At 38.6% G+C, this 20,288-nt stretch overlaps 1 protein-coding gene and 1 long non-coding RNA gene across 5 annotated transcripts in view; one reads left to right on the top strand and one right to left on the bottom strand.

Annotated features, from left to right (window-relative positions):
- ppp1r9ala (protein phosphatase 1 regulatory subunit 9A-like A) overlaps nucleotides 1-20,288 on the top strand; it is a 29,146-nt gene that overhangs the window by 7,528 nt on the left and 1,330 nt on the right. For 2 of the 4 annotated variants that reach the window (XM_028436681.1, XM_028436680.1), the window contains 16 exons: nucleotides 10,234-10,366; nucleotides 10,453-10,573; nucleotides 10,910-11,014; nucleotides 11,201-11,336; nucleotides 12,089-12,247; nucleotides 12,356-12,409; nucleotides 13,076-13,305; nucleotides 13,446-13,542; nucleotides 13,627-13,744; nucleotides 13,836-13,987; nucleotides 14,858-15,152; nucleotides 15,226-15,283; nucleotides 15,427-15,498; nucleotides 15,610-15,811; nucleotides 16,174-16,218; nucleotides 17,671-17,787. In XM_028436681.1, the coding sequence (XP_028292482.1) occupies nucleotides 10,234-10,366; nucleotides 10,453-10,573; nucleotides 10,910-11,014; nucleotides 11,201-11,336; nucleotides 12,089-12,247; nucleotides 12,356-12,409; nucleotides 13,076-13,305; nucleotides 13,446-13,542; nucleotides 13,627-13,744; nucleotides 13,836-13,987; nucleotides 14,858-15,152; nucleotides 15,226-15,283; nucleotides 15,427-15,498; nucleotides 15,610-15,811; nucleotides 16,174-16,218; nucleotides 17,671-17,787 (2,094 nt within the window). The remainder of the gene's footprint in view (nucleotides 1-10,233; nucleotides 10,367-10,452; nucleotides 10,574-10,909; nucleotides 11,015-11,200; nucleotides 11,337-12,088; nucleotides 12,248-12,355; nucleotides 12,410-13,075; nucleotides 13,306-13,445; nucleotides 13,543-13,626; nucleotides 13,745-13,835; nucleotides 13,988-14,857; nucleotides 15,153-15,225; nucleotides 15,284-15,426; nucleotides 15,499-15,609; nucleotides 15,812-16,173; nucleotides 16,219-17,670; nucleotides 17,788-20,288) is intronic. The other 2 variants (XM_028436682.1, XM_028436683.1) reach the window with 2 other exon arrangements.
- Nucleotides 3,394-19,605, bottom strand: LOC114455444 (uncharacterized). Its single transcript, XR_003672681.1, has 3 exons — nucleotides 19,298-19,605; nucleotides 3,805-3,883; nucleotides 3,394-3,680 (listed from the first exon to the last, which is right to left on the bottom strand). It is a non-coding gene; the product is annotated as an uncharacterized LOC114455444 (long non-coding RNA).

Here is a 20,288-nt window from a genome sequence, read left to right as displayed (position 1 = left end):
AGGCATCCTAGTAGGGGGTCCTGGGAGAGGGGACCATTTGCTGACCTGGAGTGGACACAAACAAAAATGTACCTCATCCGTTCCATGTGAAGCTATGACAGTCAGTTGAGCCAACATTGTCAATAAGGACTTGCTCGGAACATTTTTGTGTAAGGGCGGAATTTTACCAACCTTGGCATTCATTACTTGTTATGATAAAGTATGGGACACAATCAGGCAAAGGATTGTATGAAAAAATGTGAACTATGATACCCAGGTGTGAGGTGCTACATTGCTCCCATTGGGGAGTTTGTTGCTTTTTAATAAAGTCCTTTCATGGTATAATAGTTCAGTTTAAAATTTAAACTTAATACTGTCTAGTTATTTATAAGTCAGAGGTAATTTTAGTGGATTTTTAACAGTTTTGAGATTTAAAGTAAAAATTTAATGTGGCAATGTTTGTCAGAGCATGCACATTATAGTGCTATAAGGTCCTAGCTTAACTACTATAGTGCTACTATAGTAGTTTGTCTATATCTGTGTGTACAGGCATGCCAAAACAAGAGGTAATAGTGAGAGTTAAAAAAAAAAAAGACTTGTTTAGACATGAGGAGTTCTATATCACAAAAGTTTGTCATTACTTGTCCCTGATCCACATGGCTTTTAGATGAAAGTGAATTATTAAACCACAGGGGAACCAATGTGGAGGCAGCACTGAGAAACCGCTACCTCCTCCTTTTCTTTTTTTGTACAATCCCACATAATCAGACTGGTTCTTTAAAGCCACTGTCCTATTGGGATAAAGCCACAGGTAAATGCTTTTGTCACCTTTCATTGCAATTCCTATGCTTTTTGCAACTCGATCCATTATAAGATACTGCTACTTGAGGATGAAAAAAAGACTTCTCCAAACATTTTCTAATAAAATGATGATTACAAAAAAAATGGGAATAAGATATATAAACTATGAGTTCTGGTACAGTGAGACAGTTGTCACAGAACCTGCATTGAAGGATACAAATAGCTAACATTAGGATAAACACAACTTGATCTAGGTCATATTGTATGCCAGGATGAGTTCATGTTCATGGTGGTAGTGTGGGTGGGTAAGTTCTACAGATTTTCCCCAGCTAACAAACCCTCCTTATCAGTTGGCACAGGAATTGAGCACACTTGATAAAAGCAAACAGAGGGGCAAGGCTTTGTCCCCAACTTTTTTCGTCAGCCAGGAAATCTTGTCCAAATAATTAAATGTTTAATTTTTAGCCACTAATGAATATAATCAAAACATGTACTAGATTTAATTAAAAATAAGGCAAACAGTATATCTCAGTTATTGGTCTTTGGAAGACACTCCAAAATAATGGCATTGCAAACATTTTGGATGTTTAAACTAAACAATGCAACACTCATGTTGAATAAGTTTGTTGAAACTGCAAAAGTTGTCTTCTTTAGCTGACATGTTGCTTATTTCAGAAGTCTGAAAGTGGTGAAGTAAAGCTTTGGTCTGAGATTTGCTAAATGCCCGATGCATTTCACTGAAGAATGTCAGTAATGCAATGCCATTTGAAGAGGAATATTCTAACAAGCTTTTAGAAAGGCTTATTTATTTTTTTTGAAACAAATCTCTTTTAAGACAATATTTATCTGTTGCTGAGCAATATTTGGGTTTGGAAGGGTTTGGACCCCGCCAGAAGCATGATGTTGCTGATTGCAGCAGTTACAGCCTTAGAGGTCTTTTCTTCCACAGCCCCGTGTAGTTTATCGTCATGTTAAAGGAACTATTGTTTATGGGTACAAAAACCCCTGATTACTGCTTCAAGAGTTCTTCCTTGAGAAGCTTCTTGTGTAAGTTTGGAGCCTGATGTCTTTTAGGCAGCTCTTGCCTGTTTTTACTGTTAAAGACAGTGACAAACCTCTGCTTTTAGCCTTTAAGTGGTACAGATGTTTGCAGTGATAATCTTTTTAATTTCCCTCCAGTAGGGACTTTAATAACATTGTGAGTTCAAAAGATATCGTGGAATTATTGATCTTTTAGGAATTTTTCAATAAGTAAAATGTAAAAGTAGTTTCCCAAAGAAAATAAATTCAAAAGTAATGCAGTTGTTGAAATTAATAGTTTCAATAGTTTGTACTGATAACTAATTTTTAGTAGTGGCACCTGAATTTTGAGGTATTTAAAGAGTGGCTAAAGCCCAAAACCACTTGCTTCTGCTGGGGTAAAAAATATATTTTGGTTAAAGATGGTGAAAAAATTGATACTCGATTAATCCTATTTTATTATTGAGGATTAAGAATCGTTTAAATTTCCAAAGATCTATTATTAAAATTTTTCTAATTGTAATCGAGACTTCAAAATGTATCAAAATCAAATAGGGCTGATTAACCATCTCTAAATTGGATATAAAGGAGTGTTACTGATTGATTCTTGTCCAACTCTTGACATTTTAGTCAAAGTATTTAAATTTTGCATAATTCTTATAAAAATGCAAGAGTGACTGCCCTCTATGGGTTGAAACATGGCTATTGAGAATTGAATTTTGCTGAGAATGGTGTTTTGTGATGTTTTGGTGGCTTTGTATATCACAAACCACCACTGATGACTCCGCCCCTCCTATAAAACTAGTACTTGAGGACTCTCCAATCTGTGGCGAGCAGGTTGGATTGAGAGAATTGCAAATAGAGTTATAATAAGTATTGCATAGTTAGTTAGCGTAGCGTAGATTGTTCTTTGGAGATTTTTTTTAGTATACACTGGGCGTGTCTTAAATGCTCCGGGAGCCCCGCCCATAATCAGGGCATTTTTTTCAGCCTAGTCTCAGCCGTCAGACAGGGTTCAGTTATTCTTAAAGATACAACCCATAGATAAGTTTATCGTGTTACATGTTAACCTGTTAAAACTGATTAAAGTGTATTTTTGCCATTTCATATGAATTGGGAAAAACTTTACTTTTCCAATCATTTGTCATGTTATGCATTCCATCTCCTAAATAAGATGGGTCGTCTGCTAAGGAATGTGTCTGACATGGTTCCTCCCTCTTTAGAAGCTGCAGAGAGATGGTTGCTTCAAGCCACCTGGGCTGCTGGGAGACCATCAGACATTACAGAGAGAATACTAATGCAGTAGCCTCAGTGCTGCCTGTTAAAAAGCCTGGCATTGAAATAGACTTGGTTGATTGAGATTTGCTTTAAAATGCATTCTTACGAGTGGTTTGTACTCTTCTTTTCACATTTTTAGCAGCACTTGAGACAAAAGTATCTTTGTGGGCCATTGATATAAAAACCTGTCCAACCTGTTCATGTGTCTTCTTCTTTGGGAGATCTGATTCTATGACACACAGACTCCACCTGTTTCTACTGTAGGTCTTATATTGTACTACATCATTCAGTGTGAACACATCAAAGTGTCAAGTATTTAATGGTTTTCTACATAAAAGAAATACTAGAAAATGTTATCCCCTGTTTAATGCTTTGCTTGTCAAGTATCAAAGACTATATCCCAGTCCTTTTTTCCACATTACTCTGATCAGAGCCAGGCACACACCCTTTTCCCCCCACATGTTTCATCTGTTGTCTTTTTGTAGGGCTGCTTACATTTTGAGCTCCACGTTCCATTCCAGTGGTCAGCCCCCGGTTTTCTCTGATTTCTCTGGTTTGCTTTCCTTCACAGCTGCTGACTCATTTCCCAAACTGGCCTTCCACTGTGTGGAAAGATTTTAAAATTGGTTAAAAAAAAAAGGTTTGGTGTTGGGATGTGCATTTGAAGATACACAGTCAAGACAAGCCATCACATGAGTGTAACAAAGATGATTACCCCACACTTACAGCTTGGCCAATGCTAATGTTTGGATGTAGGTGGACAATAGCATGTTGAAAACAAGTCTGCCAAAGCTTTGTTGAGTGCCTTTGAAAATAAGAGCAGAGATTCAAAATAAGAACACGAGGCTTTAAAAATTCCCCTTTTTACATAAATATGAGGAACAAGTTTTTCTTTAATCCAGCTTCCCACACTTGTTAGTGCAACTCTGTTTTCACTTTGAACTATTACCAGACTTGGCATGTTGCAAACATTAAATCCAAAATAAATGTGTGAAGTCACATACTGCTGACTGAGCCGCGTGTAAGGCTTTTTTTTTTGCTTAGGATACTCTCTTAAGGAGCTGAATTTTGGCTCCTCTTGCAGAGAAAAGTGGCCGGCTGATAAGGTTTCAGTGAAGAACAGAACATTGTTTGAAAACGGCCCAGGACTCCATGGCAACGGAGCGTCAGACAGGGTAGAACAGTGAGAAATGGGGGCAGAAGCTAAGCTGCTACTCAGATACTATTTAGTAATGGTCAAACGACGTTCAGGTGTTCGTAAGAAAAGCCTGGGGAGTCTAAAGTTTAGGAAATGATTTGTTATTATTAAAGGGGTTGTCTGATCTCATTGTAGCAATTATATTGTTGATGTCTATATAAATGAGCCATTACTGCAGTCATTGATAACCAAGACAAACATGTCTGGAGTACGTTGGGATTGTTGAACATTGTTTTTAATAAAAATAGAACAATCGTTAAAGGTGGGACGATATCTCATGCAACAATATATTATGATTAAGGATGTGCCAAAATATCGATATGATGATATATCGCAAGGTTTTGTCTAGCGGTACGTTATCGATTCACTGGCGCCAAATATTGATATTTTATTTATTTATTTTCCTTGTTACACAAGTTAAGTATAGGGCCCTTTTAATGGGGAAATGTTTCCGGGAGCAATCATTAGGTGCACCACCCTCCCCCTTCCTGTCTTGGCTGCATTAAACGCCGCCTAAGCCACCCGAAATACTGACTAAACTGCCAAAAAACTACATAAATCATCACTGACTCCTAAATACAGAGCCGACAAGAACTCAGTCTATTTTCTCACCCTAACTGTTGTGCTTCTATGCAAATTCCCAAAACAATATTTTGGGAATTTGATTTTAGAAGCAGTCCGATAAAATCTGATATTTGTTTTCTGGCTGATATCGGACCGACATCATTATCGGATTGGGAAACCCTTATTCACAAGTCTTTTTTGCAAGTCCAAGTCAAGTCTGAAGTCTTTGGTCATGAGTCCAAGTCAAAGAGAACTACTAAATAAGCCAAAAATTAGTTTTTCTTAGTTGACCTTTTGCACATCTGCCACATTTTTATAAAGTTGCAATAGCTTAAGTTTAGAGCTGAAACAACTAATCGATTTAATCGAATAAAATTGATTTTAAAAATAGTTGTCAACTAATTTAGTCATCGATTAGTTGCTAAATAACTTTTATTTACGGTAAGCGGTTCATTTTGTGCTAAGATGTAACGATTAATTGTAAGGCAGTTAAAAATCGATTCAAAGGTATCACGGTTGATATCGATTTTCTGAAAATTGAATCGCAGTACTTTTTTTAAACAGCAGAGGGCGCTATATATTTATCCTTTTCTATCCACAAGTGTAGGCGGCGGGCGGAGTCTGCTAATACTTTCTTTCTGGCCGCCTTCTACTCTTAAATATGTTAATAAATGATTCCTTACCCCTTTAGCACCGAAAGAATATCTGTAATATTACTTGAATATCTGTAAAAGTCATGTTTTTCTATTAGCTCTGTCTGCTAGCGTAGCTTCTCTTCTTCACTGCAAGATATCTGCATGCCAACCGACCACTGGGTTACCAGCGCCCTCTGCTGGTCCAAACAAATATGACGTAAATCAGTGCAATCACGGTTTTTTTTTTTAAAGTCCAATTGTTAAGGCACAAAATACATTTTCAGTTGCACTTTTAAAAGAAAAAGAACTATTATGCAGTTTTGCATTGTTTATTATACAATCAGAATTTAAATTAATAGGCTTCATTTTCATTTGTATTATTCCTTTATTTATTTCATTCAAGATTTACTTTTAGTTAAATTGCATTGTTTTGAATAGTTTATCAAGGAATTCTTTTGACAATGAAAAATAAAAGGAAAATACAGTATTTTCTAGTTTTTTTCCCCAAAAAAAACATTTGTCTACAGTCCATTTTGTAAAATAAATCGTGAGAGAATCGTATCGTGAACCCAGTATCGTGAATCGAATTGTATCGGGAGTTGAGTGAATCGTTACATCCCTATTTTGTGCATATTTTAAATCTGCGGTGACTAAAGTGTGGCAGTAATGAGCCACCAGAGGTTTTACTCAGCCAGTACAGTAGGAGAAGTAGCGAATAGCCAATAGCTGGCCTCATTTTATGTCATGTGCTTCCCGCATAGTGTATCTGCAGCATTCAGCAAGATGGCGGGGGTAAGCGGCAGTGAAGTTAGTTCAAGAAAGACAAAAACAGAAGAACTAATGAAACAAAGTCATCCAAAGTGTGGGAGCGCTTTACTTTGAGCCTTCAAAAAAGAAGAGTAACCTATAAACTCTGCACTACTGAATTGGCCTGGCACAGGAGTACTACGTCTCTGTCCGAGCACCTTAAATGAAAACATGTGTGTGTAGAAGCGGGGGACCAAGCGCCGGCACAGTGAGTTTACTCCGTGCAAAAATACTCTGTGGTGGAAGGAGCAGGATTCCAACAAATGTTAAAGTCATTCAATCCAGGGTACACTATCCCCTCTAGAATGCATTTTGTGAGGTTGTTGGACAAGAAATACAATGCCACAGTGGATCAAGTCAAATCAACTATCCCAGCCATTGACAGCAAAGTGGCTCTGACTACAGACATTTGGACTAGTGTAGCCACTGATGCATACTTGGGAATCACATGCCACTACATTGGAATCGACTGGCAAATGGAGTCCATTTTCCTCTCTACTATGCTGTTGGAGAAGAGACATACTGGCCAAAATATTGCAGGGTGGCTGGAAGAAATACTGGACAAATTTGAAATTCTTCCTGATAAAATATCTGCTATTGTGCGTGACGATGGGGCCAACATTGTGGCTGTTGCTCGACTACTGGAGGAGAAATATGGATGGGCCTCTCTCAGATGCACAGATCACACATTGCAGCTTGTTCTCACAAGTGATAGACTAATACACTGGCCGGCCGATATTATCGGCCAAATTTTACGTTTTTAAATGTATCGGCATCGGCCGATGCGGGCTGCTGTGTTCGCCGATTCGCATTATTTGCAGAGAGCTGAAATATTTTTTTACTTGTTCCACATCACCTGTTTTTAATGTGTTAAACCTCATCTTTGCTCATTTTAATAAATGTTCCTTTTTTTTTTTAAATTGAGACTCGTACCATTTGTTATCATCATTGTGTAATTTTTATGATGTAAATTGAGGGAGCAAAAGTAGTATTGGCTCAAGAAAATCGGCAGTCCTTATCGGTCATTGGCTAACGCTGATGGAAAAAAAAATCGGTATCGGACCTAAAAAAATCCATATCGGTATATCCCTAGTTCTCACCTCTGCTCTTAAATGCTAGATCATTGCCAAAGCGGTTGGAGCTCCAAGATGCCTTGTTGAGCATTTTAAAAGAAGTGAACTTGCATCCACCAAACTCAAGCAAAAACAACAACAAATGGGCACACCTGAACACAAACTTATCCAAGATGTTAGTACTAGATGGAACAGTACGTATCACATGATCAATCATCTGTTTGAGCAACGGTGGCCTGTTACTGCAATGCTGTCGGACCTAACTGTGGCAAAAACAGGCAAGCAAAATTTAGACTTAAACCCAGACCAATGGAGCCTAATTGAAGAGCTTTCCACAGCCCTGAAGCCATTTGACTGTGCCACAGAGTACATGAGTGGTGAAAAATACTCTACAATTTCCTCCATTTGTGCCACCATTGTTAAAAGAATTGGACTGAAAATGTTTTGTACATTCTACAGTGAATGGTACAAAAAGAAGGATTGGCTTTGTGGATGCGCCTCACTGAGGCTGTTCCGAGTAGTAGTAGAAGTTGTCATTTTCTTCAACGAATGCACTGCCGTGTCATGAGATATATCTTGTTAGGAAAATATGGAGGCAGCTATTGAATAATTGTTTAGTGGTGTTTTACATTGTTGATTTTGTTTGACTAACACTTGCCAGCAGAAATATATGAAATTGTCGATTGTGTTGACATTGGTGGTCTCGATTTGCAACGCCCTGCCTACCCAACCCTAGTGCTCACGGCACGTCACTGGTCATCACGTAATCAGTTAGAGTGGTAAAAGTCGAATGAGGTGAAATATCCCTTTTTGTCAAGATTAGCAAGGTCCTACCTCTTTATACCAAGCACTTCCACACAAACAGAGCAGCTGTTTTCTGCGGCAGGAAACATAGCCTCTAAAAAGAGAACAAGCCTAAGCCCTGAACATGTGGACATGTTGACCTTTTTGCACTGCAATGCTAAGTTCTTTCTGGAATGAGTGAATACTGCCTCATTTCCCACAGGTAGTTGTATTCCTGTCAATTCAGGCATAAGCTGTTTGTTGAACATTTTCTCATTTTATTACATTTTTGAATTTTGCACTGTTATAAATACTACATCTTTAATTCTCATCAAAATCACAGTTGGCAAGGACTTATTTTTGCAGTTCAGTGTTGTTTGCAAATGTTGTCGTAGAAGCTGATTACATTGCTGTTTAAAACTTTACAAACATGTTCTGTGATCAGTTTGTCGTTTACCAGTTCATGTTTCAGTCTTGCAGCCTAGTTATGACTGAATGAGAAAGGTAAATGTTTAAATCGTATTTGAATTGCACTTTTTTTCCTAAGCATTCACTGCTCTTTTTCAGACAGCAGGTTTTTTGCCCATTTTATTTCTGGACAACCTTCTGATGGATTTTACTTTAAAATCTAAGTTCCATTCATGTTTCATGCCATTGGCACTTTATTTGAAGGATTGTTTACAATTTCATAGCATAAGCTATAAAGCCTTTTCCCAGGTAAAAGTCGTGTTTACAGGAAAAAATGAAATGCAATTTACTGCAATTTTATTTTGTTTTATTCTTTTTGTGAAAATTTGTTCTGAAAAATGCATTAATAGGCTTTGTTCAGGATTTTAAATTATTGTAGGAGCCCTAAGGACTGTCATGGTGAAAACCTCATTGGAAATCTCCTCGTGAAATTTGCTTGAGTATGTATGGGTGAGTGTTTAAATTGCAGAAGAGTTTGACAAAAGATTACTAACACTTAAAAAACACAACTCCAGGTGTGATTTTGATGAGGATATGACATTCCAAAATGGTTATAATCTCTAAAAAGTCTATGTTGAATAATAAAGGCCCTTTGTTAATAATTTACTTGGAAACAATGGGAAAAACTAAAATGTAAATACACCAATTATTCAATTAATCGTAAAAATAATCGAATTATCAAAATAATTGTTAGTTGCAGCCCTACTTAAGTTATCATCTTCATTTTAATATTTAGATTCTTCCTGAAGACTTACTCTTCTTTGTGGTAACCTTTTTAGGATCACTCTTCTATACATGACATCTGTGGGATGCACTTCTGATACTTTTCTCCACCCAAATACAGACTATTAAAGACCCAGCTTTGGGTTTATGTTACAGGCCTGCTGTGCAGTTCATCCCTATAATCGGATATAAGCCCCTGATGGATTCTGCTAATCTGTCTTTTTGTAGCAAGACTCCTTTATATCAGTAATGTGTTTGTTTTCAAAGCTGACATTTGTTGAAAAGTGCTTGGTTTGTGCTTGAAAGAGTAATTATTGCTGCTGCTCAGTAGAAACTCCGTTTACACTCTGAACTATAAGCAAACTCACAAAGTTGTCACAGATGGTAATCCTGTCTATAATTCATGCCACATACTTTGTAGCTCATTTAGATTGAATGACAGTGCTGCCTGATAGAATTGGCAACAATCAAGTGAACTAGAACTGATTCTTGTTGAAAAGTAGGCTGCCTTTGAGGGTTGGTTAGCACCTGCCTGTTTAGTAGGATAAAGATGAACACCTGTTTATTCCAATTTGTGGTTTTTGTTTCATATCAATTGTAAAACCATTTCAAGATCTGGTTTCTGTTTCTTTTCCAGCTTATTTGTGTGTAAAGACAAAATGAAGAAAACAGCCTTAGGGACTTGTCTCACATTTTCTAAAGTTGGCTGGTATAACGGCTACTTCTTCACACACAGCCCACCAGTGTGATACTTGGTATCACATGTATTAAAATACTATCTGCAGCTCGTAATTACTAAAAAATTTACTGTGGTGGTCCTCAATGTGTGGCATGTTCATTTTTGTGATAAAAATATCTAACTATAGTTTGGGCTTTTCAACTATACTTCTGTTTATCAATGTAGGTCTTCAGCACCTTCTCCAATGAGGAATATGATCGGCGCAATGACGATGTTGACCCAGTTGCAGCATCTGCAGAATATGAGCTGGAAAAAAGAGTGGAAAAGATGGATGTGTTTCCAGTGGAGATTGAGAAAGGTCTGTTCATTGGCAAAGATGAGTTTTTCCTCATGTGTTTGCTTGTTTGTCATCTTTTAATTATCAGCGTCATTTCTCTAACCTAGGAGACAACGGGCTTGGTATCAGTATTATAGGAATGGGAGTGGGAGCGGACCAGGGTTTGGAGAAACTTGGAATCTTTGTAAAAACTATCACAGAACAAGGAGCCGCAGAGAAAGACGGGCGGTGCGTAGGAAATTTGTTTCCTTATCTGTGCATGTTTCAGTACTATTGTCCAAATGTGTTCAGCCTTGTTTGTTTACATATAGAGTCAAGACATACTCAGTGTAATCATCATCAATAATAGTTCATCCACCTTACCTGATTTTATCAGTGAAAATACAGCAAACTTTTAATAACAGCTAAATATTTTTCCTTTAAAAAAAAAAAAAGATTGTATTTGTAAGTAAGTAAATTGTATTTACCGCTTTTCACTGGTAAAAAACCCAAAGTGCAGTACAAAAGTTTAGAATTGCTGTGGGAAATGTTGCTGAATGACCAACTCTATCTTCTGTTTTCCAGCATACATGTGAATGACCAAATAGTAGAGGTGGATGGCATCAGTTTGGTTGGAGTCACTCAACTGTTTGCTGCAACAGTCCTAAAAAACACCAAAGGCACAGTAAGGTCAGTACAAATCCTTCAGAAAAATTAGGATTTTGGTTTTTTCTTGAAGCAACTGAGAATGGGCAGCTGATCGCTTGCTGAGGAAATTTTTCAATGTAATCAGAGCTAGTGTGTTTACAGTACTTTGCCAGTATTAGAGTATTTTGATTGTACTGTATGAATTACTAACAAATGGAAAATGAACAGGTTTCTGATTGGCCGGGAGAAGCCAGGAACACAAAGTGAGGTCGCCCGTCTAATTAATGAGACACTCGAGCAAGAGAAGAACCAGCTGCAGCAGCAGCACCAGCTGGAAGATACCTATGATCATTCAACAGAGGGGGTGAGTTAAATGCTCATTAGGACTTTATTGCTCAGATTAATAATCTTCTTAGCAACAGTGTCAGAGTAGAGAGATGGTAAATATGAGCATATCAATGTTTTATTCCTACAGATCATGCAATAATTACTCATTTAGAAAATATGCTATTTTTATAGGAATAGAACTCAAGCTTGTCAATGCAATGTAATTATAAATAATCCTGATCTCATATGAACACATTAAAACCTTTCACAAATCAAGTCCAGTCACCGTCTGCTTAACCAGGAAATGAGCAGCTGTCTGTAAATAAGCCATGTGTCTCCATTCTGCTGTGTTGGAAAATGTTCGTTCAGCCACCATCTGTCTGCCAGAGTTGTGAAATATTTTTGCTGGAGTTCAAGCAGCCACAAGTCACTGCATTTGTGACAGGGTTTTTGAGCCAAGAGTTAGTGGAAGGTGAAAAGGAAATGGGCCACTTCCAGTTAGTCAAGCAGCAGCTCTGTGACAATGCACACATTTGTGTACTTCTACTCACAGGCAGAGATTGTTTCTCATTTGATGTTTTTCTAAATGTTGCAAACGTGCTGCCAAACTCCTGCCATGTTTCTTGTGCAACCGCTCATTAATATTTGGACATGATGCGTTAATTACCATTTTCCTTCCAGCGTGTACTTAACATCAGGAGTGTTGTTGACACATGCTGATCTGGTTACTGGGCATGGAGGGTGTGTTAGTGTTTTCACTCGGTAATGATGTGTGCTATCAACCACCAGGAGGAGCGATATGAGGAGGATGAAGACATGGATGAAAGGATTTTAGGGTCCAATTTTTCTCCTGGACGAAATGTGGAGGTGTTTGAGCTGCCTGACTCAGAGGCCCTGTTCACACCCTCCAACATGGATGGCTCTCAGTTGGCCTTCAGACTCAAAGAGGTATCAGGCGTCAACTTTGGACCTTTAAAGATTCAAGATTTTCAAAGTTTTAAGTTCAAATCCAAACTCAAGTGACAAACCAAATGTTTTCTTTTTTAACCCTCACAGCTGCAACTCAAACACAGTATTTCGGCAGCTGAAATAAGTCAACTAAAGGAAAAGGTATGTGGAAGTACAAATGTCCCATATTGAAACACAAATGACTAAGAAATGTCAACACTGTATAACACTAAAACCAGTATGTTTACTGCATTAGTCATTTCAGATATTGCTTGTTTAAATATGTGCTAATGGTCAATGATTTTAAAGGTTTTGTCTAGCAGCTGATTATAGGTAACAATAATTATCCTGTTTACTAGGCTATAGGTCGCTTTCCAAGAAATGTACTATATTCCTGGAAAAACCCTCAGATAAGTGACTTAGGCCAATAAGTCAAATGCCTGGATGTTTCAAATTGGCTTAGTGCAATGCTGACTAACACATTTTTTTAATAGGGTTGCGCTATTGGTCACCAATCTAATCATGTCTGGGTCAGGTCTTTGGTTCCAGTCATATTTGCCCTGACAAACAAATGTTCTTTTTATTCTGCTATGATTTTCCAAACACCGGTCATACCTCACTGCTTAATGACAGCGTTTCAGTCAAGTTGAAGTTTTGTAAAGTTGTTTTTTTAGATTCTAATTGGGCTACTGCTAGCCTGCTATGCTAGCCACCTATATCCCTGAGAATATGGTAGTTAGTTGGATGTCTCTTAAAGATTCCACCACTAACGAAGATGCACACACTTATTTAATCAATTCAAAGATCTGTGCCACTATTTGTGTCCAGTTAAGGACATCAGAGGAAGACAAGTCATTGTGGGACGCCAAGGAAGCTGCGCTGCAACAAAAGATTGAGGACAGCAGTGATAAAATCCTGAAGTTAGAGAACTACTGGATGGAGGCCCAGGCTCTGTGCAAGACTGTGAATGAACAGTTATCTGAGACGCAGACACAGTATGAGACCCTGGACAAGAAGTACAACAAAGCCAAAAAGCTGCTCAAAGAGTATCAGCAGAAGTGAGTTTGTTAGATAATGTTAAAGCTTTACTCATGACCGTTATTTCTATATTGCATGTAAAAATTAAAAACTAAACAGCGTGAACTTATTTGTAAATTAGAAGTCTGATCTAACCTATAATGCATTGTTTCAACCCTAGGGAAATAGACTTTGTGAAGAAAGAGGAAGAGCTGATTAAGGTTTTGGAAGAAAAAGACAAGTGGTACAAGGATCAGCTGGAAAGCTTACAAAACAGGGTAAGACTATCTCTGAAGGGAAATGTTTACAAAGCAGCTTGATAAGTCAGAGGATGGAATGAGCTTGAATGTGATTGTCCACAGATATCTGTACTGGAGTCCACACGGACTTCCACTGTAGAGACTCAGGACTCTGCGACAGACGAGAGACTAAGCAGCCAAGACTCAGTCACTAACACACAATCTATTGACTCACTGCAAGGTACACAGTGTTGAGATATGAGACACACAATGAGATATCTTTCACTGTAGTAAATGACTGAAACATTTGATGCTGATTTTCTCTGTTGTAGAGCAAGACTGGACAGATTTGGTTCCTGAAACTGAGAGATTGGACACCAGTGCACACCGAGCAAAAGGTCTGCTCGCTCAGAAAGCCAAACGTCAACCTCCGTCCCGCAGCAAAATCAAAGAGAGCTTTAAGGGGACTTCACATCAGTCTCAGGTCTGGGACAAACCACTGGTTAAACTGTTAGATTACATTATTAGTTGCACAAAAACACTGCTTCTATGAATATGACAAACATTGCATAAACATGAACCTTAAACCTCATCATTCATCAGTAGGTTTAGTGGGGTGCCCAGATACTCAGTCATTTCAAATTGATGCAAAAGTTTCATTTTCAGTACCAATTTGAAGTCATAAACGTCTGGTGCACCTAGCTCCTCGTCGACAGAAATTGCGCTTCTTTTACTGCCTTCCATGATCTATACCAACATATCAGACTTTGTACAAGAGTTGAGGGACCCTTCAGTTGACAATGCAGGTCCACACACACACGCACACACACACACACACACACACACACACACACACACACACACACACACACACACACACACACACACACACACACACACACACACACACACACACACACACACACACACACACACACACACACACACACACACACACACACACACACACACGACAATTTATTATGACACTTGAACCAGATTTGTTTCATAGACCCTTACATTCTAATTGGTACTGAAAACAAAACTTTTGCATCAATTTGCAATGAAAAAAACAAAACATGCCCCCCCCCCCATTTTAATTACCAGCGCTAGTATTTAACAAAGAGGCTTCTAATGCAGTAACAACACTTTCCAGATGTGTTATCTAATCATTTTTGTTGTTTAAGAAAACCTTGAAAGTCAATCAGGTGAACACATTTACCTGCCAAAGCCTCCATTGCTAAACAAATGAATGCAAAACTGCAGAAAAGCTCGGCAGCTTTGTGTTGCATAAGCAGCTTTTATTCTCTCTTCCTCACATTGTCCTTGTAAATAATTAGTCTGCTCTCTTCAGGAAACAGAAGAGAAGGATGAGCAGACGGAGCAAGAAACTCCTCTGAGGCGGCGATCCATCCAGGAGAGCTTGTTTCTCCCAGTGGCAGTCGGCTGTCCAGGAAACACGGAAGCATCGAGGAGTAAGGCTGAGCTCTCCAGCAGCCCCTCTTTGTCGCCTTTACAGGGCGACAGTATTGGAAGCGGAAGCCCCCCTTTGTCTCCTTTAAAACACAACTCCTCTCTGCAATCACCCACTGATTCCACTCACAATGTCAAGAAGAGGGAATCCAAAGGCAAGGGCAAAGACTCAAAAGGTAAACAAGGCAATTATGTGCTGCCTGTGTGTTCCCACAGATATTTAGGCTAATGTTCTTCATGCCGTTACAGAGGATTTAAATGAAGTCTCACCAGCAGGAAAACCTAAAAGACGATTTCCCGACTTTGGGCAAGTACAGAGTCCAATTTATCACTTATCACTTCTCCAATGAGGGGAGGGAGAGGGTAGATGCGATCAGCTCAGCTAGAAAATCTTCGTAAGTGAAGTCTGTTTAACAATAAAATAATAAATGGTACTGGTGTTTGATGCAGGGGCCTCCGCAAATCAGGCGGCAAAGGGAAAAAACATGACAAAGAGGCGATGAGGGCGTCTTTGGACAGCAGGTACTTTGTTAGATTCCTGATTTTAATGTACTTACATTTGTTTGGATATTTCTTAGCATTTGTCTATTTAAACTCATGGCCCTATAACACTCTGCGGATCCTTCTTTTCAGAGGATCAGCAGAGTTACTAGAAGAGTCTGGAGGAAATCTGTCTCCTGCAGAATCAATGAGCTCCATCCCAACCTGCATGCCCTTCTCCTGGTTTGGAGACAAAGACAAAGAGAGAGACAGAGAGCCATCGTCCTCAGTCAGCAGCCTTCCACAGGTCGCCAGTGAGAGCAGCAGCGAGCAAAGTCAGGAGCGCAGGAGTAAAGTATGAAGCATGAAAACCTGTTTCACATTACCTACAATACTGAGCGTTTCATGCAGCATAGCAGCGATATGAGAATAAAGTAAATTGATTCATTGCAGGTCTGATGTTTTACTGAGACCTGTTGTCCAAAAAAAAGACGTCCACATAGTTGTGTTTAACGTTTACAGAAATCAGTCAGAAAATAGCTTTACAATTCAGTTGCTTTTTAACATGTTTTCCTGTGGTTACGTATCAAAGTAAACCAGGTGAGCACTCGTACCAGCCGTGGTTCTGTTACTGTGCACATGGTGCATTTTGCTTCCTGGTGTTTCTGAAGTGTGTCTTTTTAAAATCCATCTCTGAACCATGTTTTCTTTGAACAGACAAATCTCTCCTGGTCCTCTTTATTCAGTCGCTCATTAGATTTGGTACAGTATACATATTTTCTGTTCTGCTTTTGATTTTAGATCACACTGTAGAGCCTACTAACTGTGATGTTGTGGTGGATTTATAACTCCTCACTAGTGACACCCTATAGAGTGCACTGTTGTTTTTCTAGTAAATATGTGGTAGTGTTTGACATAAATTCAGCGAATGAGAAAAGTCTTCTGACTTAAAAACAAACAGATCAGGGCTTGTTGTGCCAGCTGATCACTGTGTGAGTGTGTAACCATAACTCCTGTGTGTAACTAACTTGTTTTGTGAAGCCTGAATGTAAAAGGCAACAATTATGCAATGTTAAAGTGTACATGAGCTCACACGTGGCTAGTGCAACAACCTGCAGGTCTGCATTTCAGTTTCCTGATTCTAAAGTTAAAGCTGCTTAACCACATATCACATTTTTTTAAAACTGTACCTGTGTGTCATCCAAAAGTTGTCTTCATCTACTACTGATGACTGACCCCAAAAACACTGACAAAGTGACGTTTCTGATGTTTTCACAGATTGAAAATCAAACCAAAACAATGGCCAATGTTGATATTGTAGTTTCCACATAAAAACATGAATACTGCTGAATTTGCAGTGACTTCTGATAAAAAAAAAGTGGGACAAAAATTACGCCAAGTGTTCACTCTCCTCCCTGACTGGTGAAGAAACACAAGAAATTACAATAGGAATGAAGTAAAAATACTTCTTAAAGAAACATTTCCGCTTCTGGGCCATCTTTGCATTCTTCTATGGGACTCCAAATCCCACAATGCAATGCAGAAAGGTTTTGCCAACAAGCTGTTTAATTATGGTGGAGTCAAAAATCGAACTTTTGTGGCATTTCCTACCTTTGACATTTGTTTGTTAGTGAATTTTCAGTATTGGCCAAATGCTTAAAAAAGCAAACTCGTAACCAGAATGTCACGGGTTCAAATCCACTCTGGGACCTTGAGCAAGTCCCTTGAACTGAACTACTTTCTTGAAAAAGAGATTATGAATGTCAATGAGCCTATCTGGTTAAATAAAGGTAAGAAAACAAATCCCTATCAGAGGATTTATAATAACTTTTGGATGACGTTTTTTAAAATGTGAGTTATGTGGTTAAGCAGCTTTAACCCATACATTTTTTAAGTTTTAATGAACTATACAGTTTACCTCTGACATGTCCAGAGTTGAAAGTAGTGCTAGCTGCTGTAGTGTAGATGTTCTGTGTAGTCCTGGTGGCAGACTGAGCTTCGACCTTGTGTGTGTGCTGAATAGTAAACACTGATCAGCTTCCTTTCACCTGTGACACATCTGTAATCAATCAGTTGAAGTCTCATATTATTCAAGCAGTAATCACTTATCAAAGCTCACAGCTTTTAACCCTCACTCTCCTCACAGTTGGTCAAATGCCTGCTCTTTGGTGATGTGTGACCAGTAAATGCGATGCTTGTTTCCACTTGTTCCAGAGTTTTTCAGTCATAGACGATTCTAACCCAGCCAGTCCCAGTTCACACATCTCTGGGTTAGTCGCTGAACCCAATCTGTCTGGGCGCTCACATACTTTAATCTTCTCTTCCAGTGAGGTGAGTGCTCTCCTTGTTGCGCAGTCACAAAAGCCGTGTGGGACGCCTTGAAGCGGCTGAAAGGGCCCATTCCTGAAGCATGCTCTTTGAGCTTCCATCCTTTCATAGCACAGATTAAATCATGAATGTAAAGGGAGGACAGAGAGCTGCATGAGTGTTTCAGAGTGGTTTGTTATGTGTTGTAACAAGTCTTGTCTGAACTTTTCCTGAGGCAGCTGCATCGTTTACTCTTAGTGCTTTGATACTTTGTGGATTGTCGTTTTGTGCTTCATGTGTTTTTTTTGTGTGTGTGACCTCCTGTTAGTAGAACTGAGAACAATGTTGGCTGCTCCCTCACCTTTTCCATCTGCATTCTGAGATTTTCCGCTGACTTTAGTAGCAAAGTGCCTCTGCACTGTAGTGGGCTTTAGCCGTCGGTGCAACTGGATGTGGAATAGTGTGGTTTTCTGTCGATGCGTGATTTGATCAGAACTCCCCACAATGTCAAACAAACTCTGTCAGAATTATTGTAAAATGTTTTACACATTTTCCTGAGGTTCTGGCTGTAATGTCACTGGATTATTAAACAATACTGCCACCGTGTGGCTGGAAATTGTCACCAGAGGATTTAAACCAATGATTCCCAACATTTTTTTGGATGTGACCCCATTTTGATATCATAAATTTCTGGTGACCCCTAAGAATTTTTTTTTTTTTAATCTATAATTAGTTTTTGATCTATATTTATTATTCAGTGTAACAAATGCAGAGTAGCCAGGATTAGTACACAGACACACAAGATGCTGCAGCTCAGATATTATTGTACTGTATATCATTTATTTTCTTTTTCTCTTTATACTGCATTAGATTAACTAGATTTATATTTGAGAAAGTGAAAATATAGAATACAGTTGTGCCTGTCGTGAAAATTTATATTTTAAAAATGTGTTACTAATAAACAAAATATGTTTAGGAAAAAAAAAACACACTTTTAGAATTTTTAGAACGATTTCACACCTATAGACATTTCCTATGGAGAATCTCCATATTGGACATGATATGACGCTTGTTAGTTGATTTTAATTAGCTGTTGCTAGACAACGGTGCTCCGTTTGTCTATAGTTTCTGGACAATGGCGGAGTGTGACGCTAATGGTTGCAACAAGAGGAAAACCCCGCAGAAACTTTTCTTTTGCGTTTCTAAGCCCTATAACGACACTAATAGTCAGAGTTATCCAGACACGATATTCGGTGACAAGCAAGTTCCGCTTCAAGCCGAGCTGCTATGAGGGTCTGCGGGCTAAGCAAATGGGCACGAAGCCAAAGTTACGTCTGAAACCAGGAAGTGGTTCGACAGAATTCCTTCACAGAAAGTCTCAATGCAGCTTGTAAAGGCACTTGTTCAAAGCACTACTACGTTTCTGCTTACAGGGGTTTACTATGGGTGGCTGTCATGGTACTAGTTGCTTCCCCACCAGATTGTTCCCTCTTATCGCCTTGTGGCTAAATGATGAGCTGTCAGGAAAACTTACCCGTTTGTTAGGACGCCGTCAGAGGCTGCTCCTCGGCGCATCCTCCCATGTACATATGTTCTTTCACGCTGCTTCTATTGCAGTTGCTAGCCATATTTGTGCACTTCCAACACTTAGTTACACGGCCGTGTCTCGTTAGGCTCATTCTGCATGCTGAGTGAGCAAGAGGAAGGCATATAAGTAGTTGGTGAGAAAGGTGACATTTAATCCTTTCGTAACCTGGATGCTGCACTTTATCGCTAAGGGAGAGCTGTTTCACACTGAGAGCCAACAGGAAAAACTACACTTTCCACAATGTAAACACCTGTTTACACCTGGGCCTCCCACAATGCACCTCGCTGATTAACGAAAGTGCGTCATATTCTGTCCAAAATGGCGGCTCTCTCTTTTTTTTAATTTGAACTTTGAATGGAAACAAAACAGACAAACTCCTATATCAAATTAAAACAAAATACAGACTGGTATCGGTGTGAACAAATATGAAAAGAAACACAGGGAAATTCCAAACATAAAAGTAAGAGGTAACAGTAAGGAAATTAAAACATTCAAACTGTCAATCATAAACAAGTTCTAGCCTAACTTGATAGATATCAATAAGAAAATGAAGAAACAAACAAACATGAAAATAAGGGCTATCTTTAATCAAATTAAAGCATATGAATTTTGGGCTGTCTTCCCAAAATCTATGCCTGAGGGTATGAAAACATTCTAAAAAGGTGCACGTATTTTGTTTATTGGTAATACATTAAACACATTTTGTTATATACCATATCACTACAGATACTCCGGAAGGATTGTTTTAATTTGAATAATAATACATTTTTTTAAATTATATTTTTGTTTTAATTAGTAATCATTTTTATCATTACTAGACATTTCAGGTGACCCCATTTAAATTTCAGTCAATCCCACATGAGGCCTTGACCCCGTTGTTGAAAAACCCTAAATTAAACCATGCATCGTCTAATGTAGTTTCAGTTTTTTCCTGCAT

The sequence above is a fragment of the Gouania willdenowi genome, chromosome 21 (genome assembly GCF_900634775.1).
Source record: "Gouania willdenowi chromosome 21, fGouWil2.1, whole genome shotgun sequence".
In the NCBI taxonomy this organism is placed as follows: Eukaryota; Metazoa; Chordata; class Actinopteri; order Blenniiformes; family Gobiesocidae; genus Gouania; species Gouania willdenowi.
This window is presented reverse-complemented; position numbering and strand designations above follow the sequence as displayed.